Raw genomic sequence first — 27,336 nt, 5'->3', positions numbered from 1 at the left:
GACAAAAAATTATTAGTTCGTCCAGTTGCGAGTGGACAAATCACTTCACCTAGATTGTTAAAAAACTGAAAGCTGAATTTAATGAAGATGCTCCCATAGTTGTTAATTGGGGTTGCAAGGTGAAGCAAGATTGACAATTAAAACTTATATTGAGCAGCTGTTGACTGTTGCAAAAGTAATAAATCTCAAGCAACACTGTTGTAAGTACCTTAAAAAAATGCGACTTACAACAGTAAAAAAAATTGTTGGTTTGTCATTTGACACAACTGCCTCAAATACTGGATGAAAAAATTGGGCATGTATTATCATTGGAGAAAAACTTGAGAAGGACCTACTCTATTTTACATATCAGTATCACATCTTGGGGGTGGTACTTAAAAATTGTAGTTTTAGTTCTCATGGAATCATTCAATGTGAAAATGTCTGGGATCTAATTAGACAATACTATTCAAGAGATTTTAAGTCCAATTGGAGAACATTGACAAGTTCCAATTCCTATGTTGTTTCTCCAGGGGTGTGGTATATGCAGTATTTTACCATGTATACAGGATGTAAAGTCCTATACATACACACACACATACATATATATATATATATATATATATATATATATATATATATATATATATATATATATATATATATATATATATATATACATATATATATATACATATATATATATATATATATGTATATATATATATATGTATATATATATATGTATATATATATATATATAATATATATATATATATATATACATACATATATATATATACATACATATATATATATATATATACATACATATATATATATATATATATATGTATATATATATATATTATATATATATATATATATATATATATATATATATATATATATATATATATATATATATATATATATATATATATATATGTATATAAACTATTAGAAAATCACTAAACAAAATTTTTTTTCATTTAACACTGAGATTCATCAATTAAGACTCATCATAAGACTCATCATAAAGACTCATCAAAAATTTCTGATGAGTCTTTATTGATGAAATTATTTAATTAAATTTTTGTTAAGTGATTTGCTACTAATTTATAATTGCTATGTTCTTTTAAGAACATTGAGCACTCTCTTTTGTAGAACACATTTTAAAGTTGTTTAAATATATATACATATATATATATATATATATATATATATATATATATATATATATATATATATATATATATATATATATATATATATATATATATATATATATATATATATATATATATATATATATATATATAATATATATATATATAATATATATATATATATATATATATATAATATATATATATATATATATATATATATATATATATATATATATATATAAATAAGTAGAAAATAACTTGTAAAAAATTTTTTTTCATTTAACACTGTGTTTCATCAATGATGAAACACAGTGTTAAATAAAAGAAATTTTTGTTAATTTATTTTCTACTAATTTATAATTCATAATTGCTCTGTTCTTTTTTGCACTCTATTTTGTAGAATAAATTTTTAAGTTGTTTATATATATATATATATATATATATATATATATATACATATATATATACATATATATATATACATATATATATATACATATATACATATATATATATACATATATATATATATATACATATATATATATACATATATATATATATACATATATATATACTCATAACAACAACAAAAAAGTAACGACAAAAAATGTATACAAAAATATTATGGAGTGTCCACTTTGATGACATTAAGGTTCTTTATTAGAAATTTATTCTCATGGCGAGCTTGGTTCCTTTGTTAAGCAAATTTAATGGTGATGTAACAATGTGGTATTTTTCTGTCAAGCATAAATTTAACATTTATATTTAATTATTTAAATTTAACATTTGTACTCAAAAATGCTTTTGCTACATTTGTTATGACATTGAGCGAATTTGGGTTTTAGGTGTATAAGTTGGGAATTAGGTGGGTTAAACCAGATGTTTCTTTTTTGAGATTTTGTATTATATTTTTGGATATTTCGAATAAAGTTTCTAAAGCTAAGTTTTTATAGCTTATCTTTGAATGCACTAGAATTGAGAGAATTATTATAAATGGTGCTTTTTTGCTTATATTACTGAACAAAATCAAAAGCTTCTTTGCTTAAAGATACATTTTTGGTATTGATTTAATGATACTTGGTCTCAAATATCTTCAGTTATATTAAGTAAACACAGTTATGATGCTTAAAAACATATGATGCCTAAATAAATATTATCAATTTTTCTTGAAAACATTACGATGAAAACATCATGAATAAATATCAGAAAAACAACCGTTGATGACAATTATTTTTTTAATGTATTTATGATATGATACAAAACATTTTAAAAAATTGCAAATTTTAAATTTTAAAAGACTAAAATATATATTAAAATATATACTAAAACATCTTTAAAAAAAAAAAATATAATAAAGTAAATATAAAAATATTTGTGGATTTTTTTCATAAAAAGGTAAAAAGTGGTAAAAGTATTTAAATAAAAGGTAAAAGACTCTTGCAAGAATCTTGAAAGCCACCACACTCTTGTATTTCTTAAGTATATGATCTTTTTTAACACTAAAGTGGCTCTGTTTGCATAATGAGACTTTGCTCAAAAAAGTTATGAGATTTTAATTACTACAAAAAAGCAGCCATCTTGAATGCTATCTCTTTTCTAAGATAGCAGCTGTTTTCATACACCTCATTCCATTCTATAGCTCTATAAATCTAGTATTCAACCTTGTATGAATACTGTTGTCATACTTGGGTTGGTTCTTTCAATTATGCTTGTTTTCTTTTAAACGTAAATCCAAAACATATTGTAAATGAAGTTAGATTAATCTAGCTCCCAAGTTTGTGGTTCTGTCCCATATGTCATATGGTTGCATCTTTTTCTAAAACTAATAACTGCTCAAGTGATGTATCTCTCAAGTTTCAAGTGATGTATCTCTCACACACCTCCTATTTATTCATAAAAACTTTTATAATACTAAAAAGTTTTTTACCTCAAACACAATACTTTAAAATATAAATGTTTTGGAATGTAAATACTTACAAATATAAACACAAAACTTCCTGTCTTTTTGTTTTCTTTACTGATTCGTCTAACTACCTGATTCGTCTAACTTATCTGATTCGTTCAACTACCATCCCATTAGTCTTCTTCCTATCATAAGCAAGGTGTTTGAATCTTCAATTAACAAACACTTAATTTCTCATCTTGAATCTACTAACTTACTTTCTGATCATCAATATGGATTTCGATCTTCTCGTTCTACAGCTGATTTGCTATCAGTAATTACTGATAGGTTTTATTGTGCATCAGATAAAGGTGGAGAAGTTAAGGCCATCGCTCTTGACATTTCAAAAGCTTTTGATAAAGTTTGGCATGCTGGTTTTCTCCATAAGCTTTCTTCATATGGTGTCTCTGGCAACAAGATTATTGAATCCTTCATTTCCAATAGTAGCATAAAACTTGTCCTCGATGGAAAGTACTCTTCTTCTTATTCTGTAACTTCAGGGGTTCCTCAAGGTGGCCCTATACTCTTTTTAATTTACATTAACAATCTTCCAGATATACTCACATCTAAGGTGGCATTGTTTGCTGATGATACTACCATTTATTCTTGTCATGATAAGAAGCCAACACTCTCTGATTGCTTAAAGGGGGCATTTGAGCTTGAACAGGATCTCACTTCTGCTGAAGCATGGGGCTCACAGTGGCTGGTGAACTTCAATACTGATAAAACTTAATTTTTTTCAGCCAATTGTTATTGCAATAATTTAGATCTTCCTATATTTACGAAAAAGTAATGTACTCGATGAGTCATTGACTCTTCATATTTTAGGATTAACTCTTACTTCCGATCTTTCTTGGAAACCATATATCAAATCAGTTGCAAAATTAGTATCTGCTAAGGTTGCATCTCTTTATCGAGCTTGACACTTTCTTACTTCGGATTCTATTCTCTATCTCTACAAATCTCAAATCCGGCCTTGGGTGGAATACTGTTGCCATATCTGGGGCGGATCTTCTAGTGATCCTTTTCCTTTTTAGACAAGGTACAAAAATCCATTGTGAACATAGTTAGACCTGCTCTTGCAGCTAACCTCCAACCATTATCACATCATTGTAATGTTGCTTCTCTTTCTCTTTTCTATAAATACCATAATGGGCACTGCTCTAATGAGCTAGTGTTTCTTGTGCCATCTACTAAAATTCATTCTCACTTTACTCGTCGCTCATTTAAGTTTCATCCTTTTTCTGTGACTGTTCCTAAGTGCTCCAAAAATGCTTGTTTGTCTAGTTTTTTTCCTCATACTTCAGTTATTTGGAATTCGCTTCCTTCATCTTGCTTTCCTGATTCATATAATTTGAAATCCTTTAAGTCCTCTGTCAATCATTACCTTGCTCTACAATCTTCATCTTTTCTCTTCCAGTAACTTTCAACTTTAATTAGTGTTGCCGCAGCCTTGTTGGAAGCGAAGATGTTTAAAAAAAAAAGAACTTATACAGTTTACAGTTACAAGTAAGCTAAAGCTGATAAAACTCTTTATTTAATCCAACACACAATAAATATATATATATATATATATATATATATATATATATATATATATATATATATATATATATATATATAAACATTGTCACTTCCAACAAGGCTGCAAGTAACCACTATTAGAATTGGAAGTTACTGGAAGCGAACAGATAAAGTTATTAAAGCAAGATAGCGATTAACAGAAAATTAACTTAAAATAAAGTAGATGGCACAAAAGAGTAGCATCTATTATAGTATTTAGAAAATAGAGAAAGAGAAGCAACATTATGACGCCTGACAATGATTGAAGGTTGGCTGCAAGAGCAGGCCCAATTGTATTTACAATGCATATTTGCAGCTTGTCTAAAAGTGAAAATCATTTAAAGTTGAAAAGCACATAGAAGAATAGTCTGTTGATTCAAACTTAGTTTCCCAACAAATGGGTGAATGGTTACAAATGTAAATACCAAGACCATGCATGGGACTATTGGAGCCTTCACAAAGTAAAGGAAGATTACCATCAACACTAAAATCACAAAATGAAACAGCTAAACTAAAAATGAAACAGCTAAACTAAAAATGAAAGAGCTAAACTCAAATTAGTCTCACAAAGAGCAAGTAGGTCTGGTAAACTTTGCAAGAGATAAGACTCAACAGAAGAAAAGTTACTTCGAAGACCACAAATATTTGTGAATTATAGATTTAGAGAACTTAGTGATGGCAATGGTTTTATATTTTATAGGTATTATTACGTTATGGTATTATTGTTTTTGGTACTTTAGTCAATTTTGGATTTGTTAAAAAACTTGACTTTAGGCACAGATAGTATTCAGTACACTATTTAATAGTCTAAGCAAATGCCTTATTAATATTATTAAAGCTGCAATAAAGGACTTCAAAAGTGGCCTGGACAGTGCACACCTAAGTAAGAACAGGGACGCCATACATGCGCAACATGGCATTGTTAATATTATGATACTTTACAGCTGTTTCCGCCTCTCTGAGAGCTACAAAACTTAGGTATTGATTCAGGAAGATCCAGCATTCAACATCCTAAACTGGAAACAATGTATTATGAATACATACTACAACAGCGTGATAAATGAATAGGGGTGCGAAGATCGTCACTCTACAAGATAGTAGCCAAATACATATAATGTCTGCCCAAGATGAGTATTTTTATCAAGACACTATCTCTAGCCTTTGCTCAACCAAGAGCCATAAGACAGGGGGTCTGTTAGAAAAGATTTGGCTTCTCTTATCCTTTGCCTAAAAAAGTTTTTCTACAAGGCAGCAGGATATGATTATTTATATTATGCCTAAATTTACATACTGCCAAAACTTTTTTAAATTGGAATATTTAAGCATTCTTTTGAAATAGTTAATACCGAAAACAGTAGGCAGTTATTATTTGTTAAAAACATTTTTACTGTAACTGTGGAATATTCGTAAAATTGTGGAGTTTTTTGTGATAAAAAAAAAATGATAGTTAATGTTTTTTCTTCTTTCTGTTTTTAAAAAATTTTTAATTTAAATTTATTCTGTTATATTTGAATAAAATTTATTAATAAATAATAATAAATTTTTTTTAATGCTAAATTTTCCGTACCATGTTAAAGAAAAGATAATTATTTTTTTCATCTTGTTACAAAAGTGCTAATATGTAAAAGTGTTTAATGCACTTATAACTATATAGAAATAACTTTATGTAACAAAGTTATGAAAAAATGATTTTTTAGTTTTGATTTTGCGAAAGTTGACAAAGATTTATGAGTAGTATGCATAGAGTTTGTTAAAGCCAAAATGTTTTATAAAATGTTTGTATTACTCTTGATTTTGACATTGAAGCCATTGAGTCGGCATGTTACAATAATAATAAAATATATACAGAATAATCATCAAACTGGAGCTTATAGAGAAAGTGGAGTAACAAAATTGCCATTTCCTACTAAAACACACTGCAATTCTTTATTTGATTCACTTAAAAAATATGTCAAATATAATAAAATAATATGGAAGCAAATAATATCCCAATTTTATTTAAAAGGTCTCTAAAGTCTTAGGAGGGTAAAAATATATGAAATCATCCAAAAAAAATAATTTTCGACACCCTTACGTCTCAGAATTTGTTTATTTTTACACCACTTGCAGTCCATTTTCTGAAGCGACTACAAAGCAACTTTGACATACAGTATCTTCATAATGGCTAGGGGAAGTTTCCTAAAATTTGGTACTCTAATAGATTTTAACTTGAGGAATCCAAAAAAAGTACCCTCAAGACTCAATTATCTCAAGAAATGCCTCATTTATCCAATTTTGTTCAAAATTATTGACTTGTAAATTAGTGATTTTTGGAGGTAAAATAAAGACTGTGGCCCAAAATCCCGAGTAAAAAGTTTAGTTGTATATCATTATTTCATCTTAGGTCTACTGAAAAAAATTAGATTCATCAATTGTCTCTCTAATACATGATCAAAATTTGCATTTAAAAATGGTGTCTTTTTAGAAAAATTTAAATTTTCTAACAAAAGCAATTAAAATATTTTGTAAAACATTTATTTGAATAAAACATCAAATAGTGTTATTTATTGACTAGTTTAGGATATTTATAGTCATGGGCCAAGGAAGACGCCCTCCCCTCCCATGGGAGGCCCCCACACCGCCCCCCATCTCCCTAGATTTATTTTTTTTTTTTTTTTACATAAAATGAATAAATAATAGTTGATTGTTAAAATACATTTTAAAAACATATTTTTTCAGTTTAAGTTTGAGAAACAGTTTATTTGCGTTACTTCAAATCGATAAATACTTACCTCTTATTTCAAAGATCTTTTTACGATTTTAAGTCATAAATTTTAAAACCAAAGATATTAAAACATTTTTAAAACATTTTGACAATCAATATCTTTATGTAGTTTTAGACTAATATAGTCATTGACATAATAAGATGGGAGTGATTTGTGATTTATTTAAACCCCCACCCCTCCTTCTCAGCATACAATTCAAGAATTTGAAAAAAATAAAAGACATTTTATATGCAAAATAGGTAAATAAAATAAAAACAAAATTATTTTAAACATAATTAATTTTTTTTGTAACCAACAGCTTATATTCTTCAAATCTAAATCAGATATGTTGTATGTATGACCTGATATTGTTCGCGTGTAGAAATTAGGCATATAACTTCAGAATTGAGCACCCAACACTCATCAGTTCTCATTGGCCAAAAGAAGTTTTTACCTGGTCCATGTGGATGCATGAATCTGACTTTTATATCAAGCTCACTTACATCTTCAGCAATCCCTACCCACCAAAATCCATCATAAAAACATGCAATATAATCCATTTTTTTAATATTTAATGAAATATCTACATAATGTTTGCTTTTTGGAATGATATCAAATATTTCAGTGCATGCATCAGTACTTATTTTTTTATAACTTATAGTGTTTGGAGCAATTGGAATAAAATGATGATACATCCTTGTGCCAGGAACTGTTCTTCCACCTAAATATCTTTTTTCTAATTGTGCTCGTGTTTGATCAATTTCTTCTTTTGAAAATAACTTAAAATAAATTCCATTTATCTTGGCTTTACAAAAGAAGTACATTAAATTAACATCTAAAATCTGCCCAGTAGTTATTTGCTTTAGACTTTCTTGACATACTATTCTTTTAACAGTCCCACCAATACCATCACAGGGGGATTTACCATGACTGGTAGCAAAAAATACCCATTCAGCATTTAAATCAAAGTCTTTACTGTGATGACAAAGATTGATAAAATTTTTAAAATTTTTAAATTGTGCTGCACAACCATCGGAAAAGTATTTCACACTTGATACATCAGGTAGATTTTCTTTGATATATCTAGTTATATCTTCCTGAGTCTTGTAAATAAATCCTGTGTCATGATCAACATCTTCTGAAAGGTAACAAAAAGATTTATGTTTGAGAAGTTTGTTCTCTATAAAATAAAGTACAATTGTATAAAGTGAGCATTGACTTTTGCTCCAGTGATAACTTTGAACCTCATCCTGAACAACATATTGATAGTTTTCAGCAAAATCTCCTAAAATTAAGCATTCGTTTTGGTTAAGATTTTCTTTACAGTTTTTTAAGTATCTACTTTGTGTTTTTGCAATATATGAATGAGTGGTAAGGTTGTCAATGCTGTCACATAATAAATCATTAAATTCATCTAGTGGCAATGACTGTGAAAGTAGTGTTGTACGATCGGTACTCTGCCATTGCTTAAATACTACATCTTCTTCATGCTCATGGTCCATAAACTCCTGCACTAAAAAACTTTTTAACACTTCAATACCAGGGCATTGGTTACATCGATGCAACATACATTCTGCATTTTCAAGAGAGCAAACAATCAATGCCATGAAATCTTTATAACTTTTATTCCACCTAATGGCATCAATGAGAAATTTTGTATTTTGGTGATGTATGCAAACACATACATTGTGGGTGCCTGACGCATTAGTTGTAATACACCATTTAGGTTTAAGAGTACAAAATTTTGACAAACTGACTTTGACGTTAGGGTAGTCTTTTTTAAATGCAACATGTAATTCATTAAGATTGAGTAGCAATAATCTTTTTTGAACATGTTGGTTTTTCTTAATACTTACATAATCTTTTTTTCCTGGCATCATTCTTGAAAATTCATCACTTTGATAAAAGTTAATCACTAAATTAACTGTTTCTGGTGAAAGTGGGTTTCCAGTTTTTTTTCCGGGTAATGATAGAATTCCATTCTCATTTTTAACTTTTCTTGCTGTTCGAACAAGCTACTCAGACACTTCAAAGTAGCTTGATATCTTTTTACGTGTCCATGATTTTGGTGCGAGTGTTAACATTTGCACCTTATGGCAATAAGAGTCAGTCTCTGAAATTTTATTTTTTACTTCATACATTAAAATGTCTAGATCATGGTCATTGTTAATGTTGTTGTTTAAAATGGGGCTTTTTATTTCTGTTGTTAAAAAAGTTTCTTTAATATTATATGCTAATGAGACCATTTTTGCAACTCTGTCAATAGTGTTCTCAAACTTTTGTTTTGCTACAGGCAATTTGCTGTGTTTTGAAAGACTTTTTAGTTTGACTGGTGAAATTCCAAGCAATTCTATAGTGGTATCTAACTTAATTTTTTTCTCACTTTTGGATTCCCATTCCTCATGTGAATTTAAATCTTCATTAGTTTCTATTGCTTTTTTGTAACATTTACTGCAGAATTTCCAACCTGGGGTTACATAAACACTATTTTTTTGCAAATAGTTTGCCATGTCTATGGAAATCTTTATATTACCTAAAAAACAAATTTAGTTTTACGTGGTTAAAATAACTGAAATTATCAAACATTTTATAAATAATAAATTGTTTTCTTTTAATTTCCATATCAATTCTGTTGTAAATAAGGTAAGATTACCTTTTATAGCAATTTTTTTACTTTCCTTGTGTGTTCCAAAAGGATTGCAACACTTTGTAATTTTTCTCTCAAAATATTTTCCATAGAATTGCTCATGATAACAACATATAATTCTTATTGAACTATATTTTTCCTTTAAATTTGCTCGCCATATTATTTCTTATTGTTTTTCACAAGGAAGATCTTTAAATTGAACAAAACCTTGTTTTCTTGAAAATCCAGTTTTGTGGCAATGAATGTTAAGACTTTTTCCAATGTCACATTTCTCCATATTAATTATTTTTATTATTTATTACCTAACAAAATAATATGAAAACTATAAAATTAAAAGTAATTCTTTAAGAAAATACAAACAAGTAAATACCTTTAAAAAGAACAAAACAAAACTTATGTTTGTATTTTATATAAAAGGAGGTTTTAAGTCACCAATTTGAAATAATGAAAATTTTTTTTTTTTCAAAATTAAAATTAAATTGTATGTTTTTGCATTATTTATTCATTTTATGCAAAAAAAAAAAAAAAAAAAAAAAAAAAAAAAAAAAAAAAAAAAATAAAAAAACTAGGGAGATTGGGGGAGGGGTGTAGGGGCCTCCCGTGGGAGGAGAGGGTATCTCCCTTGGCCCATGACTATAAATGTCCTAAGCTAGTCAATAAATGACACTATTTGATGTTTTATTTAAATAAATGTTTTAAAAAATATTTTAATTGCTTTTGTTAGAAAATTTAAATTTTTCTAAAAAGACACCATTTTTAAATGCAAATTTTGCTCACGTATTAGAGAGACAATTGATGAATCTAATTTTTTTCAGTAGATCTAAGATGAAATAATGATATACAACTAAACTTTTTACTCGGGATTTTGGGCCACAGTCTTCATTTTACCTCCAAAAATCACTAATTTACAAGCCAATAATTTTGAACAAAATTGGATAAATGAGGCATTTCTTGAGATAATCGAGTCTTGAGGGTACTTTTTTTGGATTCCTCAAGTTAAAATCTATTAGAGTACCAAATTTTAGGAAACTTCCCCAAGCCATTATGAAGATACTGTATGTCAAAGTTGCTTTGTAGTCGCTTCAGAAAATGGACTGCAAGTGGTGTAAATTTTGACGTAACTTTATTTCAATAATGTGATAATACCCCCAAAGTTTTTTTTTTTTGCATTGAAAAAATGGTATTATGGAGTAATATAAAATTTAACCTTCAATCGTGGGACCTTTCCCAATTCTCATAATGGCTGATTTTTGAACGCTAGTTAAAACATTTTTTGACAGTTTGATGACTCATAAGTATTTTAGTAAGCAATACTCAACAATTATTTTAAACCATTAAAATGACAATGAAAAACATTTAAGTTTTGAGATAAATGTATTTAAAGACCCAAATTCAAAAATTTGTGATTTCAAATTATGATTTAATGACTAAGAAAGGTTTACCTGAATTATTTTATTTTAAAGATTGTAAAATCTTTACTTCTCTTATATAAAAAGAAACTTAGGATGCAGTTATATCTCAGAAAAAGACAAAAATGAAAAAACTTATTTAAAATTATCACACAAAAATTATAATAGATATGAAAAAACCTCAGCAAGCATCCAAATTAATTTGCATCAAAATATTATTAATTTAAAGCGATTTAATAATAATTACCTGCAAATTCATCTATTTTTCTTATTAGATCCATTCTCCTCATGTTCCTTAAAGCCGTTTTTAAATCCTCAAGTGTTAGATTATCATTCATTCGCAACCAAGTAGTTAACATTGAATAGGCTTTATCCTCGGTTTTATTATTATCTTGATCAATTATCTCTAAATAATTGTCTCCAATATTTAATCTACGACCAAGTGTTCTCCAATATACTCCAATGCTTTCACTAAAATTTAATTTAAACTCTTGGCTATAAAGAATGTCTTCATGTTTCTTTGGATATCTATTATTTTGTGCCATTTTGATGTTTCTACAAAAAAGAAATACATGTTTATATTATATATATTAAATATATTATATATATTAAATATATTATATATATTATATATATTAAATATATTATATATATTTAATATATTATATATATATATATATATTATATATATATATATATTTATATATACATATATATATAAATATATATATATATATATATATATATATATATATATATATATATATATATATATATATATATATATATATATATATATATATATATATATATTAGTAGAAAATCACTTTACAAAAATTTTTTCCATTTTACACCTATGTTTTATCTAACAAAGTTAGATGAAACATAGTTGTAAAAACTTTTTCCATTTTACAATCTATGTTTCATCAACAAAGACTCATCAGAAACGAATGATCAAATTAATAAAACTTCAATTTATACCAAAAATTAAATTACAGGAAGTTGCAAATGTCTTAACTACTGTAAATTTTCACACATTTGTGGAATTTGCTGACACTATTATAAAAAGAATTCTTTTTAAAATGATTACTTATGCTATTTTTTTAAAATGTTTTTTTAAAAAGGGTAGTTAATGTAAATATTATTTGAAATCATTTATTTTTATAGTTTTTTAGGAGAAACTTATTTTCGTGCCTACATTTAGAAATTATTTCCGATCTATTGTTTAATAAGCATTCTTGATTTGCATGTTTAATTATTTCAAATTTTTCTTGTAGGCATAGTATGCTTTTTTTGGAAATATTGTTATATGCAGGCACTGTTTTAAGGATAGACCAATTCAGTATAAAATCATCAATATTTTTTTTTTTAATTCTTATATATATTTTGACAGAATGGTGTCTTTTGAATACTTTTTATTTTGGAAAGATTGCTTATGATTGGCAAAACGTTTTTTCCATTCACCCTCTGTTATGCCAATATATTATTTATCAGGTACATTCTTAGAGGAAACAACACATTAAGAATGTACCTGATTTTACATCTTCGCTTCCAACAAGGCTGCAAGCAGCCACTAATTAAAGTTGGAAGTTACTGAAAGAGAAAAGATGAAGATTGTAGAGCAAGATAACGATTGACAGATAACTTAAAGGATTGCAAATTATATGAATCAGGAAAGCAAGATGAAGGAAGCGAATTCCAAAGAGCTGATGTTCGAGGAAAAAAACTAGACAAATAAGCGTTTTTGGAGCACTTAGGAACAGTCACAGAAAAAGGATGAGACTTAATTGAATGACAAGTATCACGAGAATGAATTTTAGTAGATGGCACATAGAGATGCTAGCTCTTTAGAGCAGTGCCCATTATAGTATTTGTAGAAAAGAGAAAGAGAAGCAACATTACGACGATGTGATTATGGTTGGAGGTTGGCTGCAAGAGCAGGTCCAACTATGTTTACAATGCATTTTGCACCTTGTCTAAAAGAGAAAGGGCATCATTAGAAGAACGGCCCCAGATATGGCAACAGTATTCCATACAAGGCCAGATTTCAGATTTATAGAGATGAGTGACAAGCTCGAAAAAGAGATGCAACCTTGGGAGATGCTAATTTTGCTACTGATTTGATATATGGTTTCCAAGAAAGATTGAAAGTAAAAGTGAGAAAAAGAAGAGTAGATGACTCATCGAGTACATCACCGTTCATATATATAGGAAGATCAATCGATAACGATTGGCTGAAAAAAATTGAGTTTAATCTGTATTGAAGTTCACCAGCCACTGTGAGCCCCATGCTGTAGCAGAAGTGAGATCCTTTTCAAGCTCAAATGCCCCCGCCAAGCAATCAGAGATTGTTGGCTTCTTATCGCGACAAGAATAAATGGTAGGATCATCAGCAAACAATGCCACCTTAGATGTGAGAATATCTGGAAGATCATTAACGTAAATTAAAAAGAGTATAGGGCCAAGGATAGAACCTTGATGAACCCCTGAAGTTACAGAATAAGAAGAAGAGTGCTGTCCTTCGAGGACAACTTTTATACTACGATTGGAAAGAAAGGATTCAATAATCTTAAAGATGTTGCCAGATACACCATAAGAAGAAAGCTTATGGAGAAGACCAGCATGCCAAACTTTATCAAAAGCTTTTGAAATGTCAAGAGCAATGGCCTTAACCTTTCCACCTTTATCTAATGCACGATAAAACCTATCAGTTATTACTGTTAGCAAATCAGCTGTAGAACGAGAAGATCGAAATCCATATTGATGGTCAGAAAGTAAGTTATTAGATTCAAGGTGAGAAATTAAGTGTTTGTTAATTAAAGATTCAAAAACCTTGCTTATGATAGGAAGAAGACTAATGGGATGGTAGTTAGACGAATCAGATCGCTCACCAGAATTTTTGAAGAGAGGGATAACAGATGCCGCTTTCCAGGCTGGAAAACAAGACTCTGATAAGCACTTGTTGAATAGTTTTGAGAGTATAGACAACAGCTCGAGAGAACACTTCTGCAAGACAATAACAGGCATGTTATCCGGGCCACAACTCGGAGAAGAGTCTAGGCAGGAAATCAATTTAGATACAGAAGCTGGAGTGATACGAATCTGAAGCAATGGATCAACCTGTTTGTTGGCAATATCAGGTAAAACGCAACTAGTGGAATCAAGAGATGATATTGATGAAAAGTTTTTAGCAAACAATTCAGCTTTGTCTTAAGGTGAGGTGACAAAGTCTGGACCATACAAGAGAGGTGGAATTAAAGATTTGCCCTTATTATTGATATTATTAAAGATTCTCCAGATGTCACGGGAGCCTAATTTTTGAGATGAAATACGAGATTTCATCCTGAGAATAGCGGGTTTTGGCATTAGACAAAACCTTTTTACAATGGTTTCTAGCAGTAATAAACAGACGTCTGCCATAACAAACAGATGCCAGCCTGAATCCACGAAGTTATATAAGAAGCACATTTGTTGACAGGAAGACGAAAGATTTCTACCCAAGGGCCATCATGAAGAAAATCACAGAAAGAATCCCAGTCAGCTTTACTGTAGTTGTAAGAGGTTCAATAATGGGGGGATTCAGGTGATGAAGAAGAATGAGATATTAGTTTTAGAGAGATCAAACTGTGATCAGAAGCACCTAAGGGTGAATGTGTAGAAACTGAGCATTGACTAGGATCAGAAACAAGGCATAAGTTGAGTAGAGAAGGAAAATGATTTGGGTTGTCAGGAAAGTGAGTTGGAAAGTTGACTATTTGAGTAAGGGATTGAGAAAGGCAAAAGTTGTGGGCTTTAATGCCTGCAGAATCACTGACACTAGAACCAAGCCATTCAGAGTGGTGAGCATTGAAGTCACCGACAACAACTATATTAGCTGATGGATAAAGAGAGAGGACTTGGTCAATATGATCAGAAATAACATCAAAAAGAGTGCAGTCTTGAGATGAAGGAGAGCGATATAGAACAAAGAGAAAGGCAATAGAGTGAAGTGGTGCTAAACGAAAGCACATAAAAGAAGTCTGTGGATTCAAACCTAGTTTCACGACAAATGGGTGAATTCTTATGAATGTAAATGCCCAGGCCTAGCATGCGACTAATGGAGTCTTTACGAATTAAAGCAAGATAACCATCAACACTATGATCACAAGATGAGACAGCTGAACTCAAATTAGTCTCACAAAGAGTAAGTAGGTCTGGTGAACTTTGCAAGAGATAAGACTCAACAGAAGAAAAGTTACTTCAAAAACCACGAATATTAGTGAATGATAGGTTTAGAGAACTTGGTGATGATGATGGTTTTTTGTGTTTTATAGTTTTTGGTACTTTATTCATTTTTAAATTAGATTGAAGAACTTGACTCAAAGCATAGATAGTACTCAGAACACCGTTTAATAGCCCAAGCAATTGCCTCATTACTACTAATAAACCCTAAGCCGTAACAAAGGGCCCCAAATGTGGCCTCCGCAATGCACACCAAAAGTTGAAACAGGGACACCATCCATGCTCAAGATGGCACTGTTAATACTTTTATATTTTTCAGCTGTTAATGGAATCAGCCTCTATGAGAGCTACCACAGAGTTCGGGAAACCTGACTACCAGCCGGCCTCAGAACCATAAAACTGAGTTTTAGAGCTGTACCCTCATTAGGAGATAATAGAATGAGTTGCCTAGTCATAAAAACAGAGACACAAGCAAAACCCATGCATTGAGTCAAGAAGATCCAGCATTCAACATCCTAAACTGGAGACAATGTATTAAAAATATATCTGCGCCAGCCTAATAGATGAAGAAGGGGTGCGAGGCTGGTCAACAGATAGAATCTGTTTACCCCTTAAGTCTTTGCCTAGGAGGCCTTCTACAAGACAGTAGCTGGGTGCATTTAACATCTGCCCAAGATGAGTATTTTTATAGAGACACCATCTCTTGCCTTTACTCAACCAAGAGCCCCAAGGCAGGGGGTGTTTTAAGTCGTAGTTGGTATCTCCTAGCCTTTGCCTAAAAAGGCATATCCTACAAGGCAGCAGGACATGAAGCAGATTGTACTTGGTTATATGTTACCAGTAGCAGGATAACCTGATCTGACTGTAAAACAGTCTTACCAGTAGCAGGATAACCTGATCTGACTGTGAACTTAATAAGATTCAATTGATTAATAGTGAAAAACAGAATCTGGGGAAAATCTTGCAATTTGGAAGATTTTTTTATTTGAAACCATGATGGAGCATAAACTTAAACAATATCATGGGTAAGCTTTTTCAGACTTGCGTTTGGAGAAAAATCTCAAGTGTATAAACAATGAATTCGTATAGAAAGGGTTAACCATCAAGCATGATTCATTTGACCTGTTTTACAATTATCCCATTTGTCGTCTATTTTTCCAAATCCAATACCTTTACAATACTCGTAAAGAAGCCTTTGATCATGACTAATATCTTTTAATATCTCACGTGAAATATATCCTTCAGTGATAGAAGTTTGAATTGCTTCGAACTCTACTTGAGGTTGTCTATGAATTTCTTCCATGGATCTTTTCCCAATCGGCCCACTAAAATTTTGTGGACCATTTGTTTTTCCATCTAACTTTTTAAAAAGGGTTTTTAGTGGGAGTTCATTCTGATGAAGGCTACAACCTATGGTGTGAAGTTTCTTTCTATCAACTCTTCTAGATTAACCACTAAGCCACTCCTCCAACCTGTGTTTGATGCGGTATTGTCTAAAAGAATAGCACTTGAGACATTTAGTGTACTTGAAGAATATCCAGACTGTCATATTCTTCAAGTACACTAAATGTCTCAAGAGCAAGATCATCCCCAGTAGCAACAACAATGGGTATTGTTTTATGTGTCAAGTAGATCCCGTGGGATATGCCGCCCTCACGTGTAAAAGTAAGGTGATGCTCTGCAGCAACTCATTTTGTTATGAAATTTTTTCCTTCAGAACTATTTGCTTTTAAGTACATTTTCGTGCTCTTATCTATCTTTCCATCTAAACCAGTGCAAAATAGTTGTATCTTCTCTTCTGAATCTGCGTTTTTCGAAATTATTTTTACTTTTGACTTAGCTCTGCCTAATTTACACTTATCCGTTAGAAAATTAATGATTTCAAATTCCGGTAGCAATAGATGTTTGATATCATAGAGAAAGGCTTTTCCAAGAGCTGGGTCAAGATTTGAAGAACATCCGCCTATGACCACCTCCATTGCATATCTTGAAAACTTTTGAATACTATAATCTGCCTGAGTTCTTTCACTTGATTTCCATTCATCCTGTTCCTTAAATCAAAAATTAATAATACTTATGATAACTGATTTTATTATTTATAAGCGTTAAATATATACTAAACAAATTAAATTTTTAAAGCCACGCGAATAAAAATACCTGAGATGTTATTATTTTAAGTATACATTCTGGAGGATCTTGTAATAAACTTGAAGCTCATTGTTAATATGTTTGTGATGTGAAATATTTCCTTCCTTCTCTTTAATCCTCTTGTTTTGTTTTAAAACAGATGTATCTGAAACAGCCCTTTTGAAGAAAGAAGACATCTGAAATAGCCCTTTTGGTCATGTTTTTAAATGCTGGTCCCGTATATAAGCTCTTTCTTCTATTGGAACTTCTATTGGCATATGCAAATAATGTGTTCCATTTTGCATGTAAATCTAGTTGTATAGACTCGGGCGAATCAAAAAGTATATTTTAAGAAATATTTATTGGCCGCTTATAAATTTGATTTTTTGATGTTAAGTTAAAAGCAGTCAGAGACTTTACTCAAGACTGCGAAATTACGAAGTTAAGTATTGTTTACAAACAAAATAAAAATACATGTGTGCTTTAAAAAGTGAAGAAAAATAAATTTTATAAAACAGCGAAAAGTAGTTTACGAAGTATGCAAATCCACTATCTCTATCGAAGTTCCGCGAAAAAATATTCAGTTAAATCATTAAAGTTTGCTATTTTTGTTACTTACATATAAATATCCAACTTTATATTGTTTAGCATTACTTACATACCAAAATCGACTTACCCTAATATATATATATATATATATATATATATATATATATATATATATATATATATATATATATATATATATATGTATATATATATATATATCCATATCTACTAAACCCTCAGTCAATGTAGCAGCACTCCACTGCGAGTCAGGCTATTTTATCAGTCAATGTACTATTTTATCAGTCACAGTACAAAATACTGTGTAGTGGGATCTTTATGTCACTAAGACATACTTGATGGCAACCAAAGAAAAACAAAATATTAGCTAATCACCAGTGTCAAAACAAGATAAGATGAATTTATTCTTGTGTCTGCATTTTGAAATCAACTCATTTTGTTTATTTAACAAGTTATCACCTTTATATGTTTAAATAAGGAATTTTTTGTGTAAGCAGAGATAGCAAATTTTTGACGAAGATCGCAACATTTTACAATTTTCCACTTAATTAAGGGTGTAAACATTTCGTCTTTTTTGTCCCAAATTTCTTTAGACAACTCAGTATCATTTTTATATTTATTAATGTTAAAAGAATTTAGATAATTAGCATGATGGATTTGTTGACACAGTTGTATGTTTTTCCCTCATCTTTACCTTGGCTATATAATATCCTGTGATTGTGCGAATTAATGATGGACTTGATGTTTGGCATACATGAGTAGCTTATTTTAATAGTATTTCGATTAAATATCTTACGAAGTTTGTGACCAACCGGAAAGTGCAGGTATACCATGTTCAAAAAATGACTACCTAATCTTGTTGAAACATTGATACTGAAAGGTGGCTTGTGCCAGATTATCTTTCGCTTGTGATTTTTGAATGGGATCAGCTTTTTATTTGAACTTATTTATTAAAACTATAGTAAAGTAAATTTGATTAATACAATTACTATTATTAGTTTTTTATTAATTGAATTATGAAATAGATTTAGAATACGGCCATTATAAGGTATTGTTAGCGTTAAGCAGATTTCTAATTAAAATAATCACATTATTAAGTTGTTTGATTAGAACATAATAATTATTAAACATCATCAAACCGGTGGAAGGGATTATGTTCGTCTACTGAATTATCAAAAGTAGCAGCAAAAATTCTTCAGCTATCTGCTAAAATTGCTGCTTGTGAAAGAAGTTTTAGCAGTTATGCAAATACTCACAGTGCCAAAAGAAAAAAATTAACAAATGAAAGAGCTGCAAAATTATGTATGCAACACAACAACCAATCTTGCCTAAAGAACCAATAAATATTTCAGAAAAATCTTACGAATCAATAAATGTTTTAAATGAAGAGTCACCTGAAAAAGAATTTGAGCCACTTGACCAAAAATCAGAGTTTTCTAGTCAAGATTCTTTTGTAGATGAGTTTGAAATAAAAAACTTAAAATAAAATTCTTATCAATTTTTGAATTCAAATTTTGAAAAGAACAATGAATTTTTTGACCATTTTACCAAAAAAAAAAATCAGTAATTTAACTCTTTAGTTCACACTTTAATAAAGATAATTTTAATATATTCTAAAATACTCAAACAGAACTAAATAGAAACATTTTAGATAAATTGGAAACATTAAAAAAAAAGTTAAAATTAAGTAAACAAGAACACTAAAAGGATCTGCAAAAGCAAAAAAAAAGTTAAAAAAGTATAAAATAGAAGTAATAATAGTTTTATAAATACAGTAATATAAAAAAAGCAATATTATTAAAAGATAAGATTAATATTCATTAAGTATATACTCAAATAAAGATTTCTTTATTTGGTTTCGATTGAGAAAAAGAATGTTGGTAATAAAAGGATATTTAGTTAAAATCTTTTTTTTTTTATAAATGGTATTATTTGTTTCCGGTGAGAAATACATTGAAGTTTTATAGAGAGCTTGCCATATTTGATAGTGTTGAAAAAGATAGTCTGCAAGTTAAAATTTTGAGTATTTCGAGTGTAATATTTGCGTGCGTCACTTATTTTAATAAAAAGTTATTGAACGAATTTGGCAGTTTATTTTGAAGAAAATCAAATACAGAGACAATTATAAAGCTTTACAAGATCTTGAAATTTTAGAATTTTTAATTCAGAAAACCTACTTTTGATATTAGATCGTAAAAGAGAAAATGTCATAATTCTTATGGAAGTGCTGCTTATGAAAGAAGTTTTAGCAGTTATGCAAATAATCACAATTCACAGTGCCAAAAGAAACGGATTTAGAAATGAAAAAGCTGCAAAATTATATATGCAACACAACAACCAATCTTGCCTAAAGAACCAATAAGTATTTCAGATAAATCTTACAAATCAATAAATGTTTCAAATGAAGAGTCATTTGAACAAGAACTTGAGCCACTTGACCAAGAATAAGAGTTTTCTAGTCAAGATTCTTTTGTAGATGAGTTTTAAATACAAAACTTAAAATAAAATTCTTATCAATTCAAACTTTGAAAAAGAACAATAAATTTGTTAACCATTTTACCAAAAAAAAAATCACTAATTTAACTCTTTATTTCATACTTTAATAAAAATAGATTAATTTTAATATAATCTGAAACACTCAAATAGAACTGAATATAAACATTTTAGGTAAGTTGGAAACATTAAAAAAAAAGTAAAAAGTAAGTAAATAAGAACACAAAAAGGATCTGTAAAAGCAAAAAAAAAAAATCTAAAAAAACCAAAAAAACAAACAAAAAACTTTTTTTGGGTGAAAAAAATGTTTTTTTGCATCTCTAGTCATGACATAAAATACATAAAATTTATATAAATATAATATATTATATATATTTATAACCATTATATGTTTATATATACATATATATATATATATAAATATATATATATACATATATACATATATATATATATATATATATATATATATATATATATATATATATATATATATATATATATATATATATATATATATATAGATTGTTGCATTTGGGAAGCACGGAAGGAAAAAAATGATTCTCACGCCAACAAATACGTCACTTTTAATTACTTTTGACATTCATCCAACATTTGCGTGTTGGACGAAAGTCAAAACCATTAACTTAATTACAAATTAATCGTTTTTTAAAAAAACCGCAAAAACGCAAATTTAATTGACCAGAATGTTTTTAAAAACATTCTGAATGTTTCTAACAATATAAATAATGTTTTTTAAACAATTTTAATTTTTTTAAATAAAATGTTTTTATTTTTATTTTTTTAAATAAAATGTTTTTATTTTTATTTTTTTTAATAAAATGTTTTTATTTTTATTTTTTTTTACTGTAAATCATGCGTGGAGTGTTACTACATCGACTATCTTATAGCCTGACTTGCAACAAAGTGCTGCTACATCGACTGACAAATAGCCTGACTCGCAACGGAGTGCTGCTATATCGACTGACAAATAGCCTGAGGGTTTGGTTGGGGCAGGCAGTCTATCAATTAATTAATAAAAAATTCCAGTCTTGCATTTTAATTTTTACTTTTTGTCAACAAAATACGGAAAAAACTTTCTGACAACATATAAGAGTTATATATATATATATATATATATATATATATATATATATATATATATATATATATATATTGGTGTGTCAAATTTTTTTATCTTTCCTGTACATGAACAAAAAGTTGTCTTGGCATCAGTACAGTATGAAAATAATATTTAAAGATTTTTTATGAAACGTTTTGGGGTCCCAAATTTTGATTAAAGTCTTACCTTATTTGATGTATTTTAACCATTTCCTTGGTACAATCTAAATACGTACCAACTATAAATCATTGACTAAAATGCATTGGCAAATGGTTTAGCACCTAACTTCAAGTGCTAAAAAAGAAATGGAATGAATTTTATAAAGTTATTTACATGTGACGTCACCAACATTAGCAACAAACTATGTGCTGGATTTTTTAGAAACAAGCAAAATATCTAATATATTATTTTTTAATTTTATTTTCTTCTTTGCAATAATAGATCTATAGTAAAATTCAAGTAGGCTAATATAGATGTATACTACAGTAGGCTATAGTTTAGACTGTAGAAAGATCACTTCATTTAACATGTAGGCCTATTTATGAGAGGGCTAAACATATTATAGTCTGTATAAATATTGGAATATTTATTGACTATATAAAGTTCAAATAAAGACCAAATAAAGTTCCATTGATAGAGTGGGATTTCTGGGTTGACCAGAAAACTGTTAGAAATATGATAATTGGTGGAGTAGACAAAGAAACGACAGCAACACTGGAAGAGACAAAACAAAATTTATGAAATCAGTGTGTGATGAAGCACAGTCAAAAGAGGTTGAATATGAAGCTGAGGAAGATATTGATGAGGATGAGCGTAACACATCTGAAAGTAATTATACATCAGAGGAGGAGACAGTATCAGTGCAGAATAGAAACAAGTACAAGGAATTATGTAAAGCAGTTGATCGATGCAAAATTAGCAACAGAGATACATGTCTTATTGTTAATGCTGTTTTAAAAGACCTCAGTATGTTGTCTTCAGCAACAATTCTTGATCCTTCAAAGCTACGTCAACAAAGGAATTTCTGGAGAGATACTCTGGTTGAAGAACATATGCAGAGCAATAAGGAATTGTGCTGTATAGGCTTTGATGGAAAACAAGACGTTACATTAGTTGAGAGTTTTGGTTGTAGAAGGAGTAAAAAAGAAGAACACTATAGTATTGTCTCGTATCCAGGAAACATATACATCGATCATGTAGTTCCTGAAAGTAGTAAAGCTGCTGATATAACAAAGGAGTTAATGTCAGTTATTATAGAGACAAACTCCGTAGAAAGCATTCAAGGTGTTGTGTGTGATGGCACAAATAATAATACAGGTAAAAGCAACGGAATCATAAGAAAATTGGAGGAGAACTTAGGTAGACCATTACAGTGGTTGGTATCCCTTCTACACTGTAACGAGCTGCCATTTAAAAGGTTTTTGGCAGGCGTGGATTTTGCTTGAACTACAGGACTTTCCACATCGACAGGTACAATTAGCTCAGCTCTAGAATATGATCCGAATGAATTGCCTGTCGTTAATTATTTGCCAATTACTGGTAAGGTGACTGATTGTGATGAAGCTGTCAAGAAGGATCTTAGCACAGACCAACTGTACTTTTTGAAAGCATGTCTAGCAGTACAGCGTTGACGTCAGGCTTCTACAGATATTGATTTCCTCGAGAAGAGTTTACCTGGAAAAATAAGTCATGCTCGGTGGTTGATGAAAGCCAACAGGATTTTGCATCTCTAGAGAGGTGGCATCTGAACCTCTGCATGTCTAGAGAGGTGGCATCTGAACCTCTCAGAAGAGTAACACATTTCATTTTGAACTTTTACGGACCCTCTTGGTTCAAAATCAAATCAAATTCTTTTTGCCAAAATGGTGCTAACAACTTCTTTTACTTAGTTCAGTTGTTTCAGGAACTTGATGCATTAGATCAGGCTGTGGTTCGTCCTGTTCTCGAAAATAACTGCTACTTTGCGCATGCTGAAAACATTCTGTTAGCTGCAGTTAGTGATAGTGATATGGAAATTTGTTGTTTTTCAGTAGAACAAATAATAAGAGCAAGAGAGAAGCAGACTAATAGTAACATACCGGTTCGCGTCTTTGATAAGAAGGATATAACATTAAATCTGGCAGCAACATCGTTCATTAACATGATTGACTGGGACCAGAGTAATGTTACGTCTCCTTCAATGCTATCACACCTTTCAAATGATCAACTTACTTACACACATCCAATACTACTGCCCGATGTTCCATGTCATTCACAGGCAGTAGAAAGAACAATTAAAGACGTTAGCGCTGCGAGTTGTAAAGTTTATGGGAGAAAGTCCCATCATGGCATGGTGTTACAGAGTAAGAAATCCAGATTAGAGATACCAAAAATAGACAGCAAGAAAGATTTTATTAACAGTTAGGTTAAACAACTTTGTACTGTTGCTGTTTAACATTGATTCGTCACAGTTTACATTCTTTTTAATTTGTAATACATTGCAATACATTACACTAACATTGGGTATTTATGTAGTCTTTCTAGTCAGAGTTGGGACCTGTAGACACTGTCCATAAAATAAAAAGTGAGGTTTTTCAAACGAGTACATCAAAAAGCAACTTTTTAGACATGTACAGGATCTCTAACTTAATATTTTTTACATTTCAACTCACCTTAATATGTAATATAAAATAGTTGAAAATCAACTTACAAAAATTTTTCATTAAACACTGTGTTTCATCAATAAAGACTCATCAGAAATGAATGATCAAATTATTAAAACTTCCTTTTATACCTAAAATTAATTTTCAGAAAGTAGTAAATGTTTTAACTACTGTAAATTTTCACATATTTGTGAAATATGCTGACACTATTATAAAAAGAATTCTTAGGAATTAATTACTGTTATTTTTTTTTTATAAAAAAAAAATTTTAAAAGAGGGGAGGGGGGGGATTCAATGTAATTATTATTTTAGCTCACTTTTTTTTTAGTTTTTTCGGAGAAACTTATTTTCGTGTCTGCATTTAGAAATCAATTCCGATTTTTTATTTAATAAAATTTTTTGGCTTGCTTGTGTAATTATTTCAACTTTCTTGTAAAAATAGTATGCATTATTTGGAAATATTTTTATATGCAGGTGCTGTTTTAAGGATGTACAGTATAATATCATCAATATTTGTATCTTTTAATTTCCATATGTATTTTGACAGCATTGTGTCTTTTGCATACTTATTATTTTTAAAGTATTGCTTATGATTAGCAAAAGACTTTTTCCGTTCATCGTCTATTAAGCCAATATATTGTTTATCAAGTACATTCTCAGAGGAAACAACACATTTATATACCACGATTTTTGATAAAAAAATTCCACTTATTGGACAATTGTTATTTTGTTTCATTTGTCTTTTTTGTTTAACATTTTTTGTATGCGTTACATATTGTGACCTTTTATTATTCTTTACATGTTTTTAGTGCAACTGCAGCAAACTGTTATATATTATATACTATAATATATAGCAAACTGTTATATATAAACTGTTATATAACAATTATATATATGCCAAATTTTATAAATAATATATGACATGCTTATGTAAAATATCTATATATCTGGTAAATATATTGCTTTTTGCTGTTGTTTCAGCTTATTTAAGGAAAACATGACTGTTTTCCTGATATAAGTAAAATAAAGTACTTGAGGTTTGTCAAACTTTAATTTAACTTTAATTGTATTTCAATTAAAAATTTCATGTAATTTATTGGTGGGTGGGAAATGCTTATTGACTAGTTTTAAAAACACTTTTTCTTTGTTAGTGAAAACATATTTGCTATATGGAGGGTTGAACCAAACTGCATTTCTACTTCTATTTTGTTTTTTTGTGTTCTTTTTTTCGGCGTCAAAATTTTAATTCAAATTTTGGAAACCACTATTTTTGAGGGCATCTTCAAAAACCCATTTAGAAGAGTAGAATGATGTATCATAAAAGGAGTTTCGGTTTAGCCTGTTACTAATTGAAATTGGGATTGGATTTAGATTTTGGAGTGGGTGATTTGAGTTAAAATTAATATACAATAACTCATCATTTGGTTTTTTAAAAGGTTTATATGAATTTTCACAAAGGTCAAATGTGACATCAAGAAAGTTAACAACTTTTAAATTTATGCTTATTTCAATTTGAAAGCCAATATTTAAAAAAAATTTATATCTTTTCAAATTCTCTCGAGCTGAGGCCCAGATTTTTTACGCATTACCATTAAAACTTCGTCACAATAAAGGCCTAAATAATTAATATTGATTAATTTACTTAATAAATCCTAAATATGTAATTCACCAAATAGCCTATTGTTCAAAGCAGTCATGTATGTTTTCTTTTTCCAAGTTTCCTTATTAAAATAAAGTAAGGTTTTTCTCAAATATTTTATTGTACAGATTGTCTCTTCTGGAATAACTGTGTGACTTATTGCCAATTCAATTGTTTTTATTTTAAAATACCTGCAGTTATTGAGGGGTAAAAATCAAACTGAATGAATGTAAAGTCATTTTTATTTTCAATTATGAAGAACCAATTTGTAACATCAGTGATATTTTTCCACAGTTGTAAATTTATTTCTAAGAATATTATCAACTTTGTCTAATTTAATTTCGCTCACATTCTCACTTTTTGAGGGTACCAATAACTAATAAGGATTCTGAATTAATTGCATTTTTCAAATTTGTAGGGGCTTTTTACGTACTAGTAATATTGTTGCATGAAAATTTTTTATATATTTTTCTGTTGCGACTTGGTAAATGTTATTTTTTTTATCAGCGAAAACCAAAATATTAGGGTTTGATTTAGTTTTTTTAATTTCTGACTTTATTTTGATTGAAATTCGTTTTTTTAAGGGCAAAACTTGATTGTTTTATATAAAATGTAATAAGTCATTTTCAAAATTTTCTAGATCAGGTATAAAAAGTGGAGTATTTTTTGTTTTAAATTCATAATAATCATGTATTTTTTGTTATAAATCCATAATTATAATGATGAAATGTTAAATGACAAATTTTTATTAAGTAATTTTATACTAATTTATTATTGCACTGTTCTTTTAAGAACATTGAGCAATCTATTTTAATAAACACATTTTAAAATTGTTTATTTATATATATATATATATATATATATATATATATATATATATATATATATATATATATATATATAAACAATTTCATATATATGTATAAACACTTTTAAAATAGTGGAATTAATCTAGATAACTGACATTATCTAGATTAATTCCACAAAGTAACATTCTACCAAAAGGTCAACAGAAGCTGTCACGGCGCAGAGGCTAGAGTTCTGTCTCAGAACCAAGTTGTCCAA

General features: G+C 29.1%; 1 protein-coding gene across 3 annotated transcripts in view; it reads right to left on the bottom strand.

Moving 5' to 3' along the window:
- LOC136076689 (NACHT, LRR and PYD domains-containing protein 7-like) overlaps positions 1–27,336 on the bottom strand; it is a 99,599-nt gene that overhangs the window by 66,223 nt on the left and 6,040 nt on the right. For all 3 annotated transcript variants that reach the window (XM_065790024.1, XM_065790025.1, XM_065790023.1), the window contains exon 2: positions 11,707–12,014. In XM_065790024.1, the coding sequence (XP_065646096.1) occupies positions 11,707–12,004 (298 nt within the window). In that variant the 5' untranslated portion in view covers positions 12,005–12,014. The remainder of the gene's footprint in view (positions 1–11,706; positions 12,015–27,336) is intronic.

The sequence above is a fragment of the Hydra vulgaris genome, chromosome 02 (genome assembly GCF_038396675.1).
Source record: "Hydra vulgaris chromosome 02, alternate assembly HydraT2T_AEP".
Lineage (NCBI taxonomy): Eukaryota > Metazoa > Cnidaria > Hydrozoa > Anthoathecata > Hydridae > Hydra > Hydra vulgaris.
This window is presented reverse-complemented; position numbering and strand designations above follow the sequence as displayed.